Raw genomic sequence first — 22,877 nt, forward strand, 5'->3', positions numbered from 1 at the left:
GAGGGAGGAGCCCTCCATACACACAGCCAGCACTTTCCCAACAAGCTGAAATTATGCACGGCAAAGAAGCTTGACGTAGCAATGACCGTCCTTCAGATAACACGTTACTGAAATCATATACCTGAGATTTGCATGTGGACAAGCTCAAAATTGTTTTCAAAGCAGCTTCCTGCAGGGTCAAACGCCTCCGCTTCTTCCCTCAGCCTATCCTGCTCTACCGTTTCTGCATGATGATGTGGTCTGACCTGCCTCAGTCTCCTGGGAACAGGAAACGTGTCATTTGTCATAAGGACGGTGGTACTGCAGCTATTGTGCGACCCACACCTTGCTCTGCTCAGTGCATGCCTTCTCCAACAGCGATTAATAAACGGCAATGAATACAAGGCAGGTAAAGGAGTGAGTGATTCTGGGAGAGCACTCATGGGCCTGGGTCAGATCTGGAGGTCAAGCTGAGAGGCAGCAGCCCTGCATAAGGCAGCCCTTGTGTCCAAGCAGCAGAAATTAGTGACAGAAGCACAGCAAAGAGTTGATGTGGCCCTACACTCAGCAATTACTTTGATGTCCACTCCTCCCCAGTGGACATCAGCAAAGCGGTAATCCATTGTACTCACACAGTTTGAGATGAGGGGGCCTGACAATAAAGATGACTTAGTTTTACACAAAAAGCCCCAGGAACTTGTAGATATGTTTAGTTTCAAGGAGACCCTTTGGAGACCCCCTCAGACCTCAGCAGTTTTAAGCTAACAAAGCTAAACCAAATCCTAAACTTACTGATTGAGGGAAAAATGCAGAGAGGTTAAAGGTTTGGGGGTGGTCAAAGGCCAGCTTACACTTAAACCTCCATTCCAAGCACAAACTGCTTCATCTCTGCAAAGAGTGCTTGGTGGGTACAGAAAATCCCTGCCAGTGCCCCCTGCCCTTCAGTTTTCATCACTGCCATGTGGCAGCCACAGTCGCTTCAGAAGAAGGCTTTACAACTGGCAATCCATGATAGCTAAGCCATATAGTTTATTCCCAGTTCTTATTATTTAGGAGTTAACTTATTCCTGAGGCATGAGAATTGGCACTTGCTTATTATTATTTTTTGAAGCCTTTGCAATGCAGTGTTTGCATGGATAATGGGAGTGCATTTCCTAATCCAGCAGAGACGTCCTGCTAAGTGCTTTACTGTCAGTGAAACTCAATGGCAGTGAGTTCCACAGATTAACCGTGCACTTCAAAAATCACTTCTCTTTGGTCATTTTCACCTTTTTCAGCCTTTCCATTTACATTCAAAACAAATCTTCAAAACACACACAACCACGGACACAATAAGCATTTCACCCCAGATATAACAACAATAGGGGTCTTTTGTAGCTATGGGCCAAGAAAACTCATGTCTGTTGATTGTTAACCTTGTTCCAAACCCTTTTGACCACCATCTTAGGAGTGAGGTTAGCAATCCCAGCTTCAGCTATGAAGAAATGCTTTCTTACCTAAACCAGAATGGAAAGAATACACAGACCTCACTACCTGAAATATTTCAGTAAATATACGGTTTTTATCTGTAGTTTATCCAACTTTGGCCCATAGAGACTATAAAGGAAAGTCAGGAGTGACTTGTGGCTGTGAAAGGAAACTACTCAGCTTAATACAGAGCTGGAATGGAAATGGCTGCACACAATTCACCCGCACCTCGATTTACAAGATGCTGCAATCTACAAACAGGGCTGAACGATTTTAGCTCAGTTCTGATGTTGTTTATGAAGATGGGAAAGGAAGAATCAGAAGGCAGAGCTGCAGTTTTCTTTCAGGAAATGGCTCAATCTAAAAAGCTGCTACTGGGTGTAAGCAATGATCTCTCAATGAGAGGAGAGACTTTATCTTGGGCAACTCCCACAGCAAGGCTCTGATCCATTAGATACCCAAGCCTTTGAAGAAGCAGAAAGATGGCTTTGTTTTGTCTTTTAAACTTCTGTGTGGATTCCACCTCCATTGCTTACAATGGCCTAGGCCACAGATGTTGTCCTGTTACCCTTTAGGAGGTCAGCGTTAGCTTTTGCCTGAGAACGCCTGCTGCACACACACAGAAAAGCCCCACAAGAGGTCTGAGAACACCCGGTTTCCATTCCATTACAGTGTGGCTGATGTGATTGCTGATTTTCAGCAAAATCTAATCCATCTACAGTTTTTTTTTGGCACAGGTATCACGTCAGCATTTGCCTTCACCTTTGGGACCCCCCCACACGCAGCCTGGCTTGTCCTTTGGAACCAACCCATATGTAGCCAGGCTTGAACCACCACAAGGATAAAATCATACCGAGTTCTTTCATATGGTTTTCCCAAACAACCGTGTATTTTGCCAGTGCTGTTCAAAGGATGGAGTGCCTTTTCTTGGTGATAACTTTAAATACCTCCAGACAGCCCTGCTTTGTGGTTATCTTATCAATCTCTACCAGCGTTGTAATCCATTGAAAAGTAAGGAAATATTGGGCATTTATTTGATTTGCTTTCAAGACCCCCCAGTAATTTGACATTTTAAAAGCTTATCTTATTTTCCAGGTCATTGGTTTGCTTCTTTTCATTGCCTTCACTGTTGTTGGCATTCTCAGAACACATCACATTTGTTTACTGCTATCTTCCTATCTTCCATTTCCCTCTAAGCCTCTGCAAGCTTAACCAAAAATCTTAAATAGCTTTTCCAAGCATTTCTTGGCCTGAATTAGCACTAACCTTTCATAAACACCTGATGAAAACAAGTTCAGCATCATCTGTAAAGACTCCTGTCTGTGTGAAAATGGAAGTTGACAACCCTGATCCTCACCTACTGGAATATTAAAAAGAGAAGACAAAACTCTTAAACGGCATTCCTTATTTTTTGGCAGCATTAGGTTTCTCTGTCTGTAAGTATTAAAACTTCATCACGCTAACAAAACAATAAGTGAAAATAAAGACACCCACTGCCCAGTGTTCTTCTAACTGCTGCAGTGTTTCAGCGTGTTTCCTTTTTGAAACCACAGAACAGTATCATTGGAAAGAAGACATTTCAATTCCAGTGTTTGGAGAACTGCTTTTTGCCTCTATCATTGTGGCTTGCAGAAAAATGAACAGCAATAATACTTCTGGAATGAGGTAGGATGGAATGACCACCTGCTTTCAATAGTATGGGTCCAAGGGACTCCAGCAAGTGCAAAAGCACAGAACAGGAGAACAGCACCATCTCTAGGGTAGTTTAAGAACAAGTGCCAGCAATGCGTGCAGCCTTTGGTCCTTCACTGCAGGCTACCCCTGGGGTAAGCAGCTCTTCTCCTTGGATCATCTCCCTGTTCATCAGAGGTGACCACACAAACGATTTTGGTGGCAAATGGAAGGGAGTGAACCTCCTGATGGCAATGCATCTGGTAACGCCACTGGAAGATACTGACACAAAGCCACTTCCTCCAGAAGATAATGGAAAATGTGGGGTCCTCTAAAGGGAACACTGAGGGCACAAACCCCTCGGATGCAACCGGTTCTCTAAAGGTGCTTATTTCTCCCCATTTAATTTAAAGCAGATTAGACTCTTGTGAAGCTATTCCAGCCTGGGTACATTCCCCATTGTCTTCAGCCTTAAACAACAGCATGCGCTGTATCTGGGGGAACTGCTTTGAATTTAAATCTACCAAATCCAGCCTACTATCGCACTATGCTAAACTTTATCACCACCACCTTCCATTACAAACCCCAAAGCTTTCCAGGTCTGACAGAAGGCAGGCAATCTGAAAAGCAGTGCTGCCCTCCCTCCATGAGAACACCACACAGCTCTTCCCAGTTGAGATCTAAAAAGAGTTAACTCCGCTCGATGCAATGGTCACTCCTGGTCAGTTAAGACTTATTTATTTCACTTCAAGGCAAACAACGATCAGCTTACAGTAAGCTGGAGTAAACTATGCTCACACAGGGACTTCTGTTAGCTTAAGTCAATTTACAGACCATTTTAAATCTAAAATCACTATCATTTTCTTTAACAGGTAAGGCTGTAAAGGAAGAAAAGCCACAAAAAAGCACTGCCATTATGCAGTTACTTTGTGAGGCTCACACGTGTAAGTTTCAAAGTTTACAGAATGATCCATTCCCTATCATTATTGCTTCAGTGAATAACACAAACGCAGAGTTATTTTGGAGCTGGTCTGTATAAATCACTAACTTTGGAAGACCTGGTCCAATACATCCATGGCTGTGCTCGGCACTCAGTGAAATGCAAGCTACACCCACACCATGGACTGCAACAAGCATCTCCAGCCCCATGGCATGGCATAGAACTCTGTGATGTGTTGAAAACAACGGGTATCTGGAAATGTTCTGATCTGTGTCATGTTCAGACATGGCCAAAGCAGCATATGTGTCCTTGATAGGGGAATTAACCACAACCTGAGCCATTCAAATACCAGGAATTTATAGGAGTAAAATAAACAACCTGGTCAAATGCTCTCAAACAAAACAAAACATGATTTTAGTAAATAATGATTAAGAAAAATGCAAAAAGAAATCACTGAACAAAATCGTTGGGCAAAAAAGAAGCAGCGGGCTCTGCTGAATGCAACACAGCTGGGGGGCAAAGTGTGTTACCCGCTAAAGGCCTTGCAGAAGGCAGACTGCTTATTTTATAGATAATATCCTTCTATGATTACTTTTCACACGGCTTATTTCTAGAGCATGGCAGAGATGCTGCAATGTCGTATCAAGTTAATTAGCATCTCTCGTTATCGCACCTATGTGAGATAAAGTGAGCACGCCACCTTTTATATGTCTCACAGAGCTTTTATCTCTAGTTTTCAATAGCCGCCCTTCTATTTCTGCAGAGGAATTCTTCAGCTTTTTTCTAACACAAGAATTATTTCTTCAACTGGAAATTCAGGAAGATGTATCAGATTTGAGGTAACATGGCAATCAGACCGCATTAACAGACCTGCGAGCACAAACACTAAACAGTAGGTGCCGTCCCTGGTCATTTTTTTCTTACTGATAACTGATATCACACAAAGATTTTTAGAATATGCTTTAAGATACCTAAAATTAATATGTTTTGAGAAATGTATGCAATGTAATAAAACCTAGCATACACAGTGCAGTGTACAACGGAATGAGTAAAAAAGGAAGGACGGTTACCTGGGGATTTTCTTCAGGATCTGAGGTGGAGATGGATGGCTCGTTATTTTCTGCTCAGAGCTCTCCGGAGACTTCTCCTGTGTTTCACCTTTGTCTTTTGCAAGTACATCTGCGATAGCAGACTCCACTCCACCCTTGTGCTGATGGTCAGCCTTCGGTTCGGTTTGTGTTGGTTCACATCTGTACATGAAAACAATCGATGGCTTCTCACTGGAGTCTGATTTTGCCTCGCTGAACCAGTGATGCCGCTGAACCGGAGGAGGGGGCAGCATGTGTATCACAGTCCCATCCAGACCCACCAGTTTCCCTTTCTCTCTTTCTTTCTCTCTATCTTCCTCTTCGTCGGTTTTTCTGCGTCGGAAGAAGCTCTTAAACGATATCCAGCGTTTGGGTTTGGCATCAGCAGCTCGCCGAACTTCGGAGTGCAGGATCGACTCCGCCTCTGTCGACCTGGTGGGACTGTTGGGTTTGGCCCAATTGCTGAAATGCCTTTGCAGCAGATTACTCGCGTGGTAGGGCGAAGACGTGGACCGCGGAGGAGGGAATGGCGGTGCCTGTTCTGTTTTGGGACTGGTGGCAATCGGGGTGCCTCTCATGGGCTTTGGGGAATTGGTGGCAACTGGCTGTGAAGCCGTGTCCTTCTGCATTTTAATGGCAGTGCTTTCCGTGGCCTTGGATGACTCTACTTCAGACTGGGATGTAAACAGAGATTTAGGTCGTACTAGGGTGTTTTTAGCAGCATCCGCATCAGGAGGTAAGGAATACAGCTCTTCTGCACTGCAAGACTTGGGCCCAGCCTGTGGCGTTTCTGGAGGAGACTGTGGAGGCTGGATGGAAGCCACAATCTGTGAAAGCACCGTGCTTGCATTCTCTCTACTGCTATTGCCAGTGGGAGCAGAAGCCTCTGGAGTCACATCTGCAGGCTCTTGTGCTGCCTTCTGAATTCTCGGTGGGGAGCTGCGCTCAGAACTATGACTTCTCTGAGGTGATATCTGACTTTTACCGAGACAGCTGTTAAACTCTTGCACCTTCTGAGCCACAGAACCCAGTCTACATTCAGTGCTATTCGTCACCCCCTTCGCTTCAGTGGGTTTGGCTCCTCCGCCTTCAGTCACTTTGCTTTCTGTCTCAATTTCTTCGTATGTGTGACTTATTACACTGGTAGTTTTATCTTTGATAGACAGCTCTCCGCTGGTCCCTAGAAAGCTTTTGTAGATAGCCAGGTTATCATATGCATTTGGATTGATTACGATCGGAACTTTAATGGCATTTTTGGAACTCTTAGCATAAGTGGGCTCATCGTGGATGATAATGGGAAAAGGTGGCATCCCAGCATTATTATAGCTGTTGAATTTTATCTCAGATAAATTGGGAGACTTGACTGGGATCGTTTTAGAAGAAAGGTTTGTAGCTGTAGGCGAAGTTGGAGCTGACTTGTGGCTTGTCTTCCTGGGAGGAACAGAAGGTCCAGAGCTGTTAGCAACTAACTCCACCTTTGGTATCTTCTGCCTTGGACTCGTACTAGAAGTCCACACTTCTTGGTATCTGATTGCACTGGATTTTTTCAGATTGGCGTTGACTCGTGCAGGTGAAGCTGCAGAGGATTTAATAGGTGTGCCTGGGGTTACTGGAGAACTTGGGTTAGATGATGAATTTTTGGCTTCTGAGGTGTCGGTCTGACTCTCCTTACATTCGTTAGTCATGGCTGCTGATACATCCACTACGGTATACGGCTTGCAAACTGGCTGTTCCATATTCACCACTCTGTAAGGTTTAGCTTGCTCTTCCACAGGCACCAAATTTATAGTTACTGCTTGACCGCTGACATCCGAGGAACTTTTATTCTCTTGCTTATCAGTCTGCACAGCAATTTTGCCATCCTTCTCTTCCAGTCGAAGAGCGAGGACGGCCTTATGGGTTTCTAGACTCTTTGGAACATTCCTGGAAGCTTTTGACACATCCTTCACTTGTTGACTATCACAGAGGCTTTCATATTCTGGTTCAATCAATTTGATGTCCTGGGGGGTACTAGGAGATAATCCTCCATTACAGAGCTTCTGTGAAGAGCTGCTGGCTGTTCCAGAACGAGACTCTTCTGTCAAAGAAGAATCGGGAGACGTAGAATCAGAAGATACCATGCTCTGAATGCTCTCTTGCCCATACAGAATCACAGTCTCTTCCCCGTAACCATTCAGAATTTCATCATAACTGTCGTCGTAATCCACAGCACAGATCCTCTGCAGAGACTTGTTTCTAAGAGGCACGGTATTCCATTTTTTGTCAACACAGAACTGAACAGGAGACAGAGTGTTAGCTCTAAAATTAGCAAAGCGAGGTTGGCCCCTCATCCGAATTTCCATTGCTAGCAATTCTTCATCACTTTCATCCCAGCTCTCGTGCTCTTCCTGCATGCTGCCAAAAAACGCGTCATCCTCACTCTCATCTCCGCTAGAGAATTCTGGGTAACAGAAACGTCCTCCTTCATTACTTATGACCTCAGTGCTTCCACTCAGAATAACGTGCTTACTGTGAGAATCCTTCATTCCACCCATCATGCAGCTTGGAGGGATCTTTCTTTCCAATGACCTTTTATAGCAGTTATTTATTCTCCCCAAGAAGGTTTCTCTCGAGTTCATTTCGCTTCCAGTCAGCTGAGGTGCGGTATCCAAACCTGCAATCTCCTTCAAAACTTCTGTCAGTCCATTATTATTATTATTTGGTATCTTCCCTACACCATCACTGTTGCCGTAAGGCCTAGGAACATGGCTGTAGCCCTCAATTTCATCTTCGTTATTATTGTTCAGTGGTTTTTTGTGCAAGACAGCTTTGTTTCGGTTCCAACCCGCGGGCACCGATTTATTCTCACAATGATCCGGAGTGCCAATTTCACCACACACCCCCTGCCCGTCTGCTACCATCATGGTGGGCTTCACAGCTATCGTGGGTTTCTTTGCCACAGGTGGTCGGAAACTTCCCGTGTTCCTGCCACGCTGGCTGTTGCTTTGGTTTGCATTGGTTTTCAGATTGTCATGCGAGAGGGTTTTTTTTTCAGACACCGGGGGTAACTGATGCAAGCTTTTTGGCTTAAAGCAGTTCTTACATTCACCGGGTTTCCAGACGTGCTCAGTGAAGGTGTTGCAAGCAGACATTTTCCCAGACCTCAGCGCGTGACGCCGTGCTGTTCAGTGCATGGTAGGACCTTCGTCCTCGTGCTTCCTCTCTGCTCACCCGGTATGGCTACTGTTCTGAGCAGCAATCATTCTGAAACACCAAAGAGAACGGGGACAAGAATGGGTAAAACAGGACGGTTGATACATTTGCTATTTCTAAACATGGTGAACGATGACTCAGAATAACCCACTGGCCTTTTGCTGATCCTAGCTCTTTTTACTCGAATTTGCAAACCCGCTCAAATGAAATGCAGAAAAAAAAAAAAGAAATTGCAATTATCATCTTTCTCAGACATGAAGAATTAAAACATTGTCAGCTAAGTCCTGCATTACACAGAGCAGAGAAAGAGAGAAACGGCAATGACTGAGAACACAGAGTAATTCTCTTGACAAGTTCAGGACCATTGACCTTTATTTTTTACACAATAAATCAAATGCTGGGAAGAGGATATAAAACCAAGGATTAGTGCAAATTGCCTCCAACATAACCGCTTAAATATGGCACAAGAAAGTAATAGTATGCTTTACTCTCAAATGCAATTTTAGATTGTTTTAGCTTCAAATGTGAACCAGCTCAACTTAAGTGGCAAAATATGTCTGAGCAATTCCAAACTCAGCCATTTTAGCACTTTTTTTTTCCAGCAGCGTTGAATTATAACTGGACAGATGCTTTGTTTGACAAGACAGGCTGGAGTGCTGTGCTGGAAAACCAGATAGAAAAATGCTGGGGCAATCTTTCTGGAAAGTCACTGCTTGTTCTCCTTCAGCTTGTAACTGGCAATAAGACATTCCTGCATCCTCCAAACAGAGCTATGGATTTTTAGTCTCTGATTTGTTTCGCAGGTAGTATTTTCACCTAACACCCAGACCTGCCCTCCTTAAAGTAACAACTGAAATGCAATCATAAATTCATTTCCAAGTGAGTTCTCCTCTCTCTGATTTCCTGACACCACCGGCCCTGAGGGAAAACTGAACACAACTGCTGTCATTTACAGTCACCGGAGCATCCTGGCTGTGAGAGTTTATGAATGAACTCCTGAGTCTGGTCCCCTCCTCATTGTAGCATAACTCAAATGCGATTGAAGGCATTTTACTGAGGTGAAAGAGTCCACGTTTGTAGCTGCTTCTCTAAACACAGGTGCTGAAGAAGCGGTGATTTTATATTTTTACATGCTTTGGTGAAAACAAACTTGCTGATCATGCAGGTACATTGAAAGCGTAACAACAAACACACGTAGTTGGAGATGCAGCTCTGTCCACAGCTGGTGGCTTTTCAGCGGGCAGCAGGACAGCTGTGCTGCACTCTCCGTGGCCACAACTGGTTTCCATCAGTGCAGCAAACAATAAGAGCCGTGTGTCACACTGACACTGGCAGGACTTTGTCAGTCTCCTCACGTCGTGCTGTGATTTGGCACAGGGCTGCCCTGCAGAGCTGAAAGAGCAGCGCAGTTCCAACAGCAGATGGGGCTGCAGTCTAACTGTATTACAGCACAGTGCCCTCACACACGCTACCACAGCCATCCTATTCCATACATTGACTAAACATGTTTCCAGACACAGCTTTTGGCCAGAAAGTCGGTGCCAAAAGCTTCCTCTGCATGACCTAACACAGAAAGCTCGCCAGACTGAGCTCTGCCCAGCCTTCAGCCCCTCTTCTATCCGTGTGTTGAGGGAAGTGCCTCTGTACTGCTCTGCTTGTTCAACACCTTGCAAGCCTGTGTCCTGCAACCAGAAAAACTGCATTAATTCTGCTAAAATATGAGAGAGATTAGCGAAATGTTATACCCTACTCAACTACTTTTCGTGTATTTAACAAATACAAGGAGGAAAGATGCACTAATTGCAATATTTTCTTGGCAAATATATTTCTCCATTACAGAAAATCTCCAAGCAGATCACAGAAACAGAAGGATTAGTGCGGCTGAGTAGAGGTTTTTACCATTTAACTGGGTAATATTATTTCCCAGAAATGGCACGAATTGCGCTCGCTCTGCAATCCTATCACAACACAGGCACTTTTATGGCCTGCTAGGCAATGCTTTTCCTGCTAATAACACTGGGTAAAATGAGAAAGCACTGTAGTACTGCACACTCTCATGGACATTTTGCTCCTGTTTTCCCGCTGGCCGTACTCGCTCCCATTTGCTCAGACACACTGATATGGATCAGCTCTCCTGTCATCCACATGAGTGCTATGTAGAAGGCGTGCATGAGAACTACACGCGTGTGCCAATGTGGACATGCCAGGAGTACGCAGGAGTTACATAAGGCACGTTGGAACTTTCAGATCTCTCACCCTTTAGCACCAAATGGGAAGGGACTGAGCACAGCCATACGCTCTGATGGGACTCCTGACACAGGCAAGAGCTGCTGCTTGCTTCACAACGGGTTCCTATGAGCTGCTCTGCCACTGCCTGCAGCTGTTGCAAAGAGGAAATGCGCGCCTTCAGACGTGAGGAAACGCCTGCTAAGCAAAACAAACAAAACAAAACCACCACAAAAAAGAATTCCAACGCTGAGCTCTTTCCATACTTTGAAACCAGACACGCTCTTATGCTATTACAGATGAAGTTCGCGTTGACCTTTATAGGTGTAAAAAGGTACTGCACTCTAGAAGGAATTCTGGCAGCTTCACTGATGTGCAACTGCAGACATCTTCTTCTGGTGCTTTCCTTTCCCTCTAAAGACAACCACTGCATTTCTGTTCCAACTACGGAATCGCTACTATGAGTGATTATGAGTGAAATGAATGAGATCTTCATTCAATACAAATAAAACCCGTAACATCCTTCACACATTCAGGATACGGCTCCTTGGGCTGCTAACAGCTGCAGCCGGACAGGGGGCAGCAGAGCCTGCTGATGAGAATGCACACAGAGGCATGAAAAACATTCCTCCACTTTGCCATCCTGACATGGTTTGTCTCTGCCCCACTGCTCAGAACTAAGAAGGCCATGAGGAGATCCAGGCAATCCCACGTGAGACCTCCTGAGCTCCACAGTGTGCCTGGGATCTCTGCTGCTGCGCTGACAGCCCTTCCCATGGCTGAGGGATGTGACTGCACATCTAGTACTGCTGCACGTGTCATCCTGCATGGCAAAGCTTTCTGTTTAAGCTGAATAACACAGGTACTTGCAACTTTTACCCAGAAACAGCAGCACCATGACGATCAGCAGCAAACATTCACCAAACCACTCTGTGCCAGGAACGAGAACAGACAGATGGACAGTTCAGCTGCAGTATCACAGCCAGCACAGATCAGGGTACTTCCTTCACCAGGTGCTTGGGTCAGCACTGAGAGGCTTAAGGACTAAATCACTCCGGGTATGAATGAGAAACAACACCACTTGTTTCAGCAGCTGCACACAGGAGAGCTCAGCCTGGCCCTGTTAAGTTGATATAAAACAAAGAGCAATGCCAAAGCGTATTTCACTTTCCGGGTCAGAGTCAAGAGGACGCCAGGTTTGGAGCTGCGGTGCAGAAATGGAGCAGCCCCAGCTCAGACGTCCTCCCATCAGGAATGGAACCTCACACACAAATGCAGTGGTATTTCTGTGGCTCTCATCTGTTGACACCATCTTTGCTGAGTGCACACAGCTAGCAATAAACATGCATTTCGAGCATTTTCCCTTTGTTCTAAGTAATTTCAGGCTGGCGGCTCTCCCTTAGATGCATGTTGGCTGAATCCCGATGAAGGCCTTCTCTGGTAATACTTTACACTAACGTAATCCAATTAAAAGGAACTTAATTGGTGTGCAACATTCCCTACAATTTCAACATTTTAAAAATGAATAGTCTCAGTAAGTACCAGATGGTGACATGCACTAATTAATCAGGCCTGCTCCATGAATGAGCGTATTAAAATGAAGGCACCTATTAGACATGTGTTTTCAATGCTGTATGCTGCAAAACCTCCCCTTAAATGAATGCCTGCTACATTACTGAGCGATACGTACACGCGTGCATTTCATCACTCGGTCTCAACTCAGTGGATATTTGGTATAGGTTTCCTTTTCTGCTGTTTCTTTAACTTCAGGCCACTCATGAGAACAGGCCCATGGGGGTTTTTTTTGCCACACAATGAATCACAGTGATGAGCCTCTATAAGAGGCAGCAGCAGCCCACTGTACTGCTGGCAAACGACCCAGCAGGCTCTCACCACTGACAGACATGTCCTCAACCTGACAAATCAGCGAGGGGAATCCAGCCTGAGCTTCCTATGCATGAGTACACCACGAAACCACCATGGCTTTGTGGTTGAGCCTGAAGTGCTTGCAAGGATCTGGACAGCCACTGATCATCACACGCAGCGCTGTACATTAAACATCAGACTGAAGTCACAGCTGCTCTTCTCAGTGTCTGACATACACATCCGTATATCCAAACATAATAGAAACATTTTAAGGAATTTGAGGAAAAAGCCCCAAATGTTCCAACTTTGTGCCCCATCTCCTGCCTGGTGGCTGTGGGCTCAGGCAGCCAGCAGAGATAACTGGCACTACAGATGTGACATCTGCCAACGAGGCTGCTTTCTGCTTCATGCTGGCAAAACAAAGCACACCAAAAAAAAAACAACCCCAAAACAAAGAACCTTCTCTAATTTTACATCCTTTGTTCAACTTCAAAGGAAACCAAACTCCATGTGAAGCTAACGGCAACATCTGTTCTGTACAGGGAGTGCAGCACGGAGAGCCTGGCAGACAGAAGTCATGGTCCCCAGCTTACAGGCAGTGCCCAAAAGCACTGTGCTCTGAGTGACCTGGCAGCACTTATTAATGCAATTTAGATTAAGCAAAAACTACATAACAAGGTGCTGTACAGCATCGCAGCAGAGTTTGGATATAAAGGCTAACATATCAACACTTACAGACTCTGATGTGTGACACCACGGTCAGCCACAGCACGTAGCTTGCTGCAGGGACACCAGGAAAGCATGTGAACGAAGCAATGGCACGATGGACCGCCACAGCTTTATCCCCACAGTGGATAAAGTGAATACCTGATCACTGCTGTAGGAAGCCAGAAGTGTGCTCTGGTATTCTCCACAGGACAGGGATTCCAAGGAATGCTATGCATGGCCATCATTTCTGCTAAGAAAGTTTGTCTCAGATAATGTTTTCTTCTGGTCCGAACTGAGTGCGCTGGTATCTGTTCAAGGCCAAATAATGGCAGATCTGCAGAAAACAATCAATCTCTGCTGGATATTATAGAGGTAATGACCTTAACTCTAGGTCAACATAAACCACGAGGGCTGCTCCGAAAGTAATGCCTCCTATTGTATTATTTTGTCCCTCAGTGTCAGAGGTGGACGTTGTTGGTGTGGCAGTACTTCTATCAAGTCGTGCTATTTGTATTCTGTGGAAACAAAACAGGCGGCATTACTTTTGGAGCAACCCATGCATAAAACTGCCAACTTAGTTCAGAACCGACCTGCAGCAGCACAGAGGGCATGCTATGGGGCAGAGCACAACAGAGCCAATGCTGAACGAAGGAAAAGAATAGTTGCAAATTTGCTGTAATAGTATGAAACGATCAGGAAAACCACTGGGAGCTTTTCTTCCTTAACCTCCCATTCTTTACCATCTCTCAGTTAAGAAGAGCTTAAATGACATTAATATTTCACAAAAGCAAGTGAGTGAAGGAAACCTTTGAATGTTTTTTTCCACGTAAAACCTGTAAGAAAAGAAACATGATGGAAATAACCAACGAAGTGCAGCAGAAACCTGCCCTTGGCTACACAACCCGCGATGCTTCAGAAGAGAACAGGCATTTCTTCCCAATTTACCTAACCCGAAGAGATAATGCCACAGAGCAGCAAAGAGGCAAGAAATATCCTCAGGATCTGCGCAGGTAATGTGATTAGATTCTGCACCATCACATTTACAACAGAAAAATACAGTGAGGACAAGCTCTCACAGTTGGTTTCCAGGCCCAGGAGACCAGCCAAGGCATGTATCTGAATGCAAACTTCTAAGTTGTGACAGGAACAGATTCTTACCTTGTGAAAACTGTTAACAGAATATTTTTCCTTTTGGAAAAATCATCTTTCTTTTCATTAATATACTGAGAGTTTCTAATGAGCGGCTGTCATTCAGACAGCACAACTGAGCGTATTCTTTTGGGACACCTTCCACCTGCACAGGAAATCAGCCTTCCTTTTCCTTCCTCTCCACACCCCAGTGAGCCAATCCCATAAATACTGTTTACTGGGATGCCTACAGGTGGCTGCATACAACAGTCCAAGATCTAGCAGCAAATTACAGATAGGCACAGAAGCACATCTGCTGAGATGAACTAAAATCCTGCCCATTACCTATTTCTCCAGCTGCACATGGAAGCATCTGCAATAGGAAACTTCACAAAAGTGTTAAACTTCTTGTATTCCCAATAAACAGCAACGAACGGCCTGAAAAACATCGCACTGCTTCTGCAGCTACAAAAGCAGGTAATGGTTGTGGTTAACCTTCTGCTGAGCGCCGCTTGAAAACAAACCCGTCTGCGTTATTCCTGTGTTATTGAATCCATCCATCCTGCAACTCCAATTTACCTGAAATTCCCTTTCATGTACTACTGCAACTTATGGCTCCAAACTTCCCTGCAAAACCCCTGATGCAGCAAAACATTCTATTGCCGAGCACGCCGCAGAGTAACTGCAGGGCAGCAAAACACAAAACAGGACTGAAAACAATATTCAGGAGCTCATAACAAAGTAGCCAAAGACAAAACACTGTAGTATCAGAAGCAGATAAATAACTTACTGTTATTGGTGGACTGCAGCCATACTGTAAGAGGCTGGCTGGAATACAGAAGGTAAAACGCACTGCAGAAAAGCCACATGGTTACTGGCCATCAGTCACAACCTCCCCCCCAAAAAGGCTTTTGATTTAATAAATACTTGTTTGTAAGGAGTTGTTTAAGAATAAAACCCTATTATATATATAAAAAAAACAGACAAACAAAAAAACAAATAACAGGGATATTGAAAGGACTTGATAAATTAAGGGCAGCAGCTCAGTGGGGCAGGACTGTGTGAAGCCAACAACTGGAGAAAGCTGAGAACCCAGGGGCTGAGCTACAAAAGGGCTACATGGCCCCTTACCAGAGATGTGCATCAGTACAGCAATGGGCAAAGCCAGTACGAGTGGGGTCGATGGGCAAAGCCAGTATGAGAGGGACTTCTTAGTTCAAGACTTCTGTGATGAAAACATGCTCTTCTTCCTACTTGACCATGAGATAACGGGCAAAAAAGGCACAATTGCTATTATTATTTTTTAGTAAGTTCTTAATAATCACTTGACTGCAGTATGTGCCAATGGTGCCACAGAATGCACACAACAAGCAGCAGATTACACGCCTTCAGTGCAAGAAAATCAATGACATGATTCTCTGAATACTTTGTTCAATTCTTTTTATCACATCTCAGGAAGAAACACAGCACTGAAATAAACACACAAAGATATTGTCAGAGAAGAGAGGCCCTTCCTATTAAGTGAAACAAAAAAGACTGGGATAGTTTCAAATTGAGACTAATAAAATAACAGTAGAGCAATGATCCATCACGTAAGGAAGGCAGTGTAAGGGCATTCCATCACGTAAGGGTGCTCTCATTTAGTCTCTCATGGAACAAGAGCAACAAGCCCAGGAGGCTGTGCATTTACACCTGCAGAAAGACAACTACTCTAGATAAAAGGCTTCCTGAAACAAGATGGCACTGAGATCACGAGGTCAGCTGGACTCAGAAAAGGGTTAGAAGGTTGGAAAAGACCCCAAGGTCATCCAGTCCAACCATTTGATGCTTATATATATGAGATGTTCATACAGACACTGGGACACCAACATGTTTGACAATGGAAAACAGAGGCCTCAGTCTATACTGAGTCAGCTAACTTTACACTACCCTAGCATACCTTCTGCAGATCCACAGCAGTAGCAATTACAAGGGTAGGGAAGACAGATGGAAGTCTTAAAAAAGAGGAGTGCTCTTTGAATGCTGCCATACTGCAGGACAGAAGAATCAGGATGAGATGATAGAAATAATAGGAACAGGATTTCTCTCCACAACTAACCAAAGCAATTTAATTCTTGGGAAAAAAAAAAAAAGAAATGCATTACTTGAAAAGGTGGCTACAAAGGCCTTCAATCTTCATAAAAATTCCTTCAGTTTCCCATTCCAAGTAGCCGCCTCCTCCCATTGCCTTCTACTTGCTGCAGTCATTTTGTTTTGTTCTTTGCATCTGTGATCAAAGAGAAACACTCTAATTTGAGTATTTCTTTGATAATCTTGAGAACCGAGCTACAGGTAATTTTATGGTCATCAAAGATAGTTCAAGCAGCTCATTCTCGCTTAGACTGCTGCTCTAATCACCGTGTCATTTATTCATCCCAATAAACTATTTTACCAGACGTGAAGAACGCAATGAATTGTCATCTGCAGCCATAAGCCACAGCGGTGAGATGAGTGAGGAGCTCTAAGTGAGAAGATTAAACATCACTGTTTTCTAATGCTGGTGTTAAGAAGAACAACAACAGCACTTTACAATGGATTTTCCTGTGTATCCTTAGATATTCTTATCCTTTACCTCTAAGATGGGAAGCGACTGTTGATGAGAATGGGCAGCAATACCAGGATTCAGTTTGCTGCAGTTTCTCTCTGCCAGCATCCCCCACGCAGTCCAAGCAGTGTCAGAGGTGAGAAGAGATGTTACTCCCTACCTGCACTTGCAAAGGCATCACCAGCCCCTGGAAAATCCACACTGCATAAGTGTGCCAGGTGTTGCAGGAGGGGCTCTGCCATGCAGCTGTATCCCACTGCAGTGAGGGAATTCTAACACTTACAGACCAGAGTTGGCAGCCACTGAGATAAGTGTACCCTGAGATCAGCCGTGCTCCTCTGTCCCTGCCACAGCTCCTTCCAGGCTCTGCTACTCCATGCATTGTCCCTTCCATGGGCAGGAGTGCTGGCAGAGCTCTCTGACCCTAATTAAGGGGCTGCTAACCATGCTTGAAAGCCACAGGCTTGAAGTCAAGCCAGTGTTCACTCCTTGGGTCAAGCCACGTCTGAAACAACAGAACCAAAGCACTGCAAATGAGCTTTATCAAGGGAAAAAGAAAGAAAATCAACTACAATGACTTTAGAATTCTCTTTTTAGTTCTTTTTTAAACATATCAACGTTTCCTATAGGAGCTGTTAGCCAAACATACATTTTGCTAACCTACCAGGGGCCTGAAGATAAAAGCTGAATGACGTTCATCTGCGTTCTTTACCTTTCAAACAAGGCTTCCTGACAGCATTCCTCATTCCCACGCAAGACTGCTGTGATCCACTGCAGTGCAGGGATGGCTGTCCCAAGAAACAAGCCGAGCCCACGGCATTACCTTCCATCACTACCATTACCTTCCATCACTACCATCACCTTCCATCACTACTATCACCTTCCATCACTACCATTACCTTCCATCACTACCATCACCTTCCATCACTACCATTACCTTCCATCACTACCATTACCTTCCATCCCAACCCGACTCAGTGCAAGTCTGCTTCTCCCAGCCCTCCTGAAGGCTCTCAGAGTGAGCTCCTATTCCTGCAGCACTAAGTTACTTGAACTCACCTGTTAACAGTAAGGACTCATCTAATGTGGACTGGGAGAAACAGAGACTGAGAACCAAGCTTCTGTGCAGGAAAGATGCACAAAGTCACAATGCCTTTCTGCTGCTCCCTACAGAGATCCTGGGCTCAGACTGTGCAGCAGCACAGGAGACAACATCAGGACTCCATCAGATCAGAGAGATCCAAGTCACACCGCCCTGTTACCACTTCAGAGCCATTACACACAAGAGGGTGATGTGATTTGCCAGCTCCACAATGCAGTGCAAAGAAGAGATGATGCTCTCTGTAGAGCCCTTAGCCCTGCCATTCGTTCAGAGAAATCTCTACTGCAGTCTTTAAGGTTGTGAGCTCCAGTTTGCCTTAATAACACATGTTGGCAGTGGAAAATTAATGACATAAACAGTACACGGGATCCCAACTGTTAGGTGAACTGTGATGGTAATTGCCACTACACAGACCGTGTTACTTGTTTCTTTCGCTCCTACACTTAAAAAGTGCTACTGGTTTCTGCTTTTTTTACATCAAAAAAAACAACAAAAAGCAAATTGAGCACTTGAGCCCTCTCAGTAAAAAGTGCTGCCCAGCCTTTAATCCCTAATGACTTTGTGCGTTGTCATTAACACTCCCAGACTGCTGCTAGCCTGAAGACACAAGGAGGTGTTCCTGGAGCTTCACACTAATGGTGAGCAGAGTGGAACCCTTCTGCCCTGCTAATAGAATCCTCTGCATGTCCAGTCAAGGAGCTGCCCTATTCAGTCCAGGCTCTTGAAAGAGATAAAAAGCCCTGCCCGATTTTAGGATGAGGATCAGTAACGCACCATTGCACGCCAAGCTGAACACAGTCTCATGCTTCAGCCCTACCAGCTGGCCAGGCCTCGCTCACATAACATACACCACACATCTATCATTGCACTTCCTTACGAACAACACACCTAGAATGTAAGTTTCACCTTCTGCACGCTTGCTAACAGAATACATCCATTCATAGCTCGCTAATCAAACTCAGCATCAGGGAAGAAGACGTACAGAGGAAGAAAGATGTTTGGTTTTACCAAGGCAAGGAACCAGGCTTTGACTTTTAAAACTGTTTTAAAAGAAACAAACTTTTTGTGGGTAACTTGGCAGCTTTTTTACAACAATATCAGGCAGTTGCTCAGCAGAAAAAACAGCCATTTGCATAAAGATTCAAGGTTGGATTTCTGAGGTTTCTACACAGATCTGTGGGAGGATTGTATCATTTTTTTTGGTCTCATTTATTCTTTACATACCCAGAGAGTTAACCCTTACAGCCATCACTTTCTTTGGCTGTGTTCATTACCCTGTCCTCAAATCATCGCTCACATCACCACCACTCAGGAAAGCTCTAAGAAGCCTCCATGCTCACAGTGCTCCCAATGCCTGCGTTTTGATAGAAACTGTAATATGTGCTTTTGTTCCAGCATAGAATTCCTCCAAGCCTGATATAATTCAACATGATTAACAAAAGGACAGTTTCATAACGCTAATTAGCATTGTGTAGTCAGAAGATAGACTGTGGGTCCGTATCTCCAACGTCCCATGTTAAATTTGTTCTCTCGACATAAAAAGACTGGTACATTAAGCATATCTTCTTCTCACATTCTGCCTTCCAGATGAATCGCAATGCATGCAGATAGACTGGAACGCTCAGCAGATGAATTTTGCTTGAATCTCAAGTGCGACAAATTAAACGAGATCTTCACTCACTGCCTTGGGAGAAGATGGCAATGTATTACACTTTACAAGCAACAGCAGTTGGAAATCCAGTTTTGGCTGATGCATGTTTCTAATTGCATGCTAAAACTTGAAGAGCTAAGAACTGGAAAGGAAAAGAGCAGGAGAGAGAGACTTCACCATGATAATGAGAGGGCTGCTTGCTGAAATCAGGGAACATCGCTGGTAAGGTCTGCAATGCTCAGCTAAAGGAGGAAGAAAGCAGACTACTTGTCCTGCCCAATGCATTACCTTAGAGAAACGGAGTTCTGTAACTTGTTTTAATACCTGAAGCCTTAGCAACAAGACAACTGGAGTGAAGAGTCTGATGGAAGAACTGCATCAAATCTAAGTAATAGGATTGATTCTGCCTCCAGTCCCCGTGAATCCTTTGTAAGCCCTGATCCATAGCCAAGACAAACGAAATTCGCAGGTGTTTCCCATGATCCTACTGCTTGATACAGTCATTCATTTCCCGGTGCACGCTTTATTTTGATACTTAAAAAAATGAAGCTTAAAAAGAGAAATTACTAAGAAAAGTCAAACCTTTTTTGAAAGTCTAATTTCAAACTTCCTTATGAGAAACGCTAAGGGCGGCCAAAGGGCTTTTTTCATGCTTAGTATTTACCAAAACACATGCACTCACCTACAGTGCCCCACATCACCACTAACAAAGCTCCAAAAATTAACATCTGAGTGCAGAAAATGCAATCCAGCTTTTAAATAAACACTGTAAACAGTTACCACAGTCTGTGGGCCCATTGCATTTTGAGGCCCTGTAGGCACTATGAGGTATTCCCAGGATGCAGGGAAAGAACCGAGGCTAAAACTTCCTTTGTATTAACAGGAAGATCCCCCAGCTGGTTGGCAGCGTCCTACAGCCTTAATATTTCAGGCAGAAGACATTTCTGTCCCTTCCAACTTGCACGATACTGTGATACTGTGTGATACTGTGATTTAACTGTTTCTTCCATGACGTAAGCATAAACACAGTACAGATCTACTACTTATCCAGCGCAGATAATAGATTTCCACCTAGTAATTTTCTTCTTCTTAAACGTAAATGTCACAGGAAAAGCTTATTCTTACTAGATGTTGAGCACTAACGTTAACAGAGAAGTAGGCAAAGTGGCAATGAATGATCTTTGCATTTTGTCATCACCAACTACTGCGGCCAATCCGCCCCGAAGCGCTGGTAGTTCCTATCAATCCGCTTTCAGATGTGAAAGGAGCAGGCGCAGCTTGGGAGAAATGATGTGCATTCAGAAAGAACCTGCCACCAAGCATTGCCCCGCTGAATGTTAGAAAAGTTCTCATAAATATTCATGTGCAGCATTTGTACTCTAAGCATTTAATCACCGCTTTAAAAAAGAAAGGAATGGGAGAAGGAGAGAGGGAGAAATTACTGCTTCCCTCTGTTCTGACCCAAAGAGTCCTAGGCAACAAAAAACATGGATTTGTGCACAAATGTTCTGGAAATCAAACAGTACCCAAAGCAGAAACTTATAGAATAGGGACAGTAAAAGCACAGGGGCTTAAAAATAAAATTATAAGGCTAGAATAAAGGTTGAAGGTTTAAAGAAGCAATGTGAATTTGTCAGAAATCACTTAAGCAATGGAGACAGCAGCTAGAGAAGAGCTTGGGCTACCAGCCTTGCTGTTTTTGCCATTAAGCCACACCAAGATAGCTCTTTGCCTTTTGCATTCTTTTATCCACTGCTGTGTACCAGAAACATTGGGGTTTTTTTGCTTAAGAAACATATACAGTTACACTGTAGTTTGGGGCATGCATCCTTTCAGACACTGCACTCTACACACACCTCCCCATTCAAGACAGCTGCAGGAAAGGATGCCATACAGTGAACTCCCTTGCACACACTATGAGTATGCCTAGTACTGGCTGAACAGACTGTAAGCAATAATGCTGCAAGAGCAGAGAGTGAGGCCTATTGCTGTGGAATTCGGGTTCCCTCATGAGTCAGTTCTCGCTCTCAGGTGTACTCAGCAAACCTCAGCAGAGATGTTCTGGACGCACACCAGTTTAGAAACAAACCAAAACAAAGTACATCAATGTCTTCTACATTCCTCAAGAAAACTGCCTCTTGTGAATGGTTTTTGTCATTTACATCGTATTGTGCTTGATTTGTTTTACCAACTTGACTGGAACAAGAGCTCAGACATGAAAGCAAAACCTTTTCCACAGCCTGGTTCTAATTGCATTAAATCTCAAGTGAGATAGGACATTTAAATAAGAAACAACAACTGCAGCAGAGCCTGAGATAACAGCACACCGAGATAGGACAGAACGATGCAAAACGCATTTGGGTCACTGAGAGCACCAATATGAATGTGCAGAATGGAGCCTGCAAACACGTGGTCTATAAACACAGTAAAAGCTGTTGAAAGTCCACAGATTTGTGTTTGATGTTACAAACCACTGCCCAGCTGCACCTCCAGCGCTGGTGCAAATGGGAGCCCACACCCACCACCTCCCCTGCAGGGAACCAGAAGGGAGGAAAGGGGATTGCTGAAGGGAGGGAAGGAACTGCATCAGCTCCTGGCACCCCACCTTTTCCCTGGGCTGGGCAGAGGCACAGCTGCAGGGAAGCAGAAGGGCTGGCCCATGGAAAGAGGGGAGAAGGGCAGTTATCACCTCCCTTTGATTACAGCCGGTTACCAGGCTGACTCAAAGAGCACCAAACCACAGGCAGGCAATTCTACAGTGTGATTTATCAGTGTATGGCTGGAGCTGAACCAGCTTTGCATGTACAGAGCTGCGTATCAGCTACAGAAACCTGTCAGCTGTTTTTCCAAAGGCATAACAGTGCAATTTCAAGGAAACTATTTAGATACCCCGAGGACTAACAGACTTATTTTCAGTCAATAAACAGAATCTGTGATTATAAATTCTGTGCTTAGAGAATATAAACTTTCACAGCAGTTCAGTAAATAAAACGTTCTTGTCTAAATAGCAAAACATACATTGACACTCTATTAGAAAGGTAATCAAGTACACAAAAGGAAATTGAAAAAGTTAATTGCCAAGCACAGAATAAAATTTACCTTCTTGTGTGTACATTCCGCACCTCTGACTTGCAACACTGCAAGTGCACTTATGCACTAATTAGCTCTGTTTGCCCAGTGAATAGTGCCACAGCACCAAGGAATGGCTCCGTGCAGAACGTTGAGCAATAACTGTTAAGAGACCTCACTGCAAGAACATTTTCTAAATGGAGCTC

General features: G+C 44.3%; 1 protein-coding gene across 5 annotated transcripts in view; it reads right to left on the bottom strand.

Annotated features, from left to right (window-relative positions):
- Nucleotides 1-22,877, bottom strand: part of PEAK1 (pseudopodium enriched atypical kinase 1) — an 86,606-nt gene that overhangs the window by 23,990 nt on the left and 39,739 nt on the right. For all 5 annotated transcript variants that reach the window (XM_072345081.1, XM_072345078.1, XM_072345082.1 and 2 more), the window contains one exon: nt 5,128-8,388. In XM_072345081.1, coding sequence (XP_072201182.1) covers nt 5,128-8,276 — 3,149 coding nt within the window. In that variant the 5' untranslated portion in view covers nt 8,277-8,388. The remainder of the gene's footprint in view (nt 1-5,127; nt 8,389-22,877) is intronic.

The sequence above is a fragment of the Excalfactoria chinensis genome, chromosome 10 (assembly GCF_039878825.1).
Source record: "Excalfactoria chinensis isolate bCotChi1 chromosome 10, bCotChi1.hap2, whole genome shotgun sequence".
NCBI lineage: Eukaryota > Metazoa > Chordata > Aves > Galliformes > Phasianidae > Excalfactoria > Excalfactoria chinensis.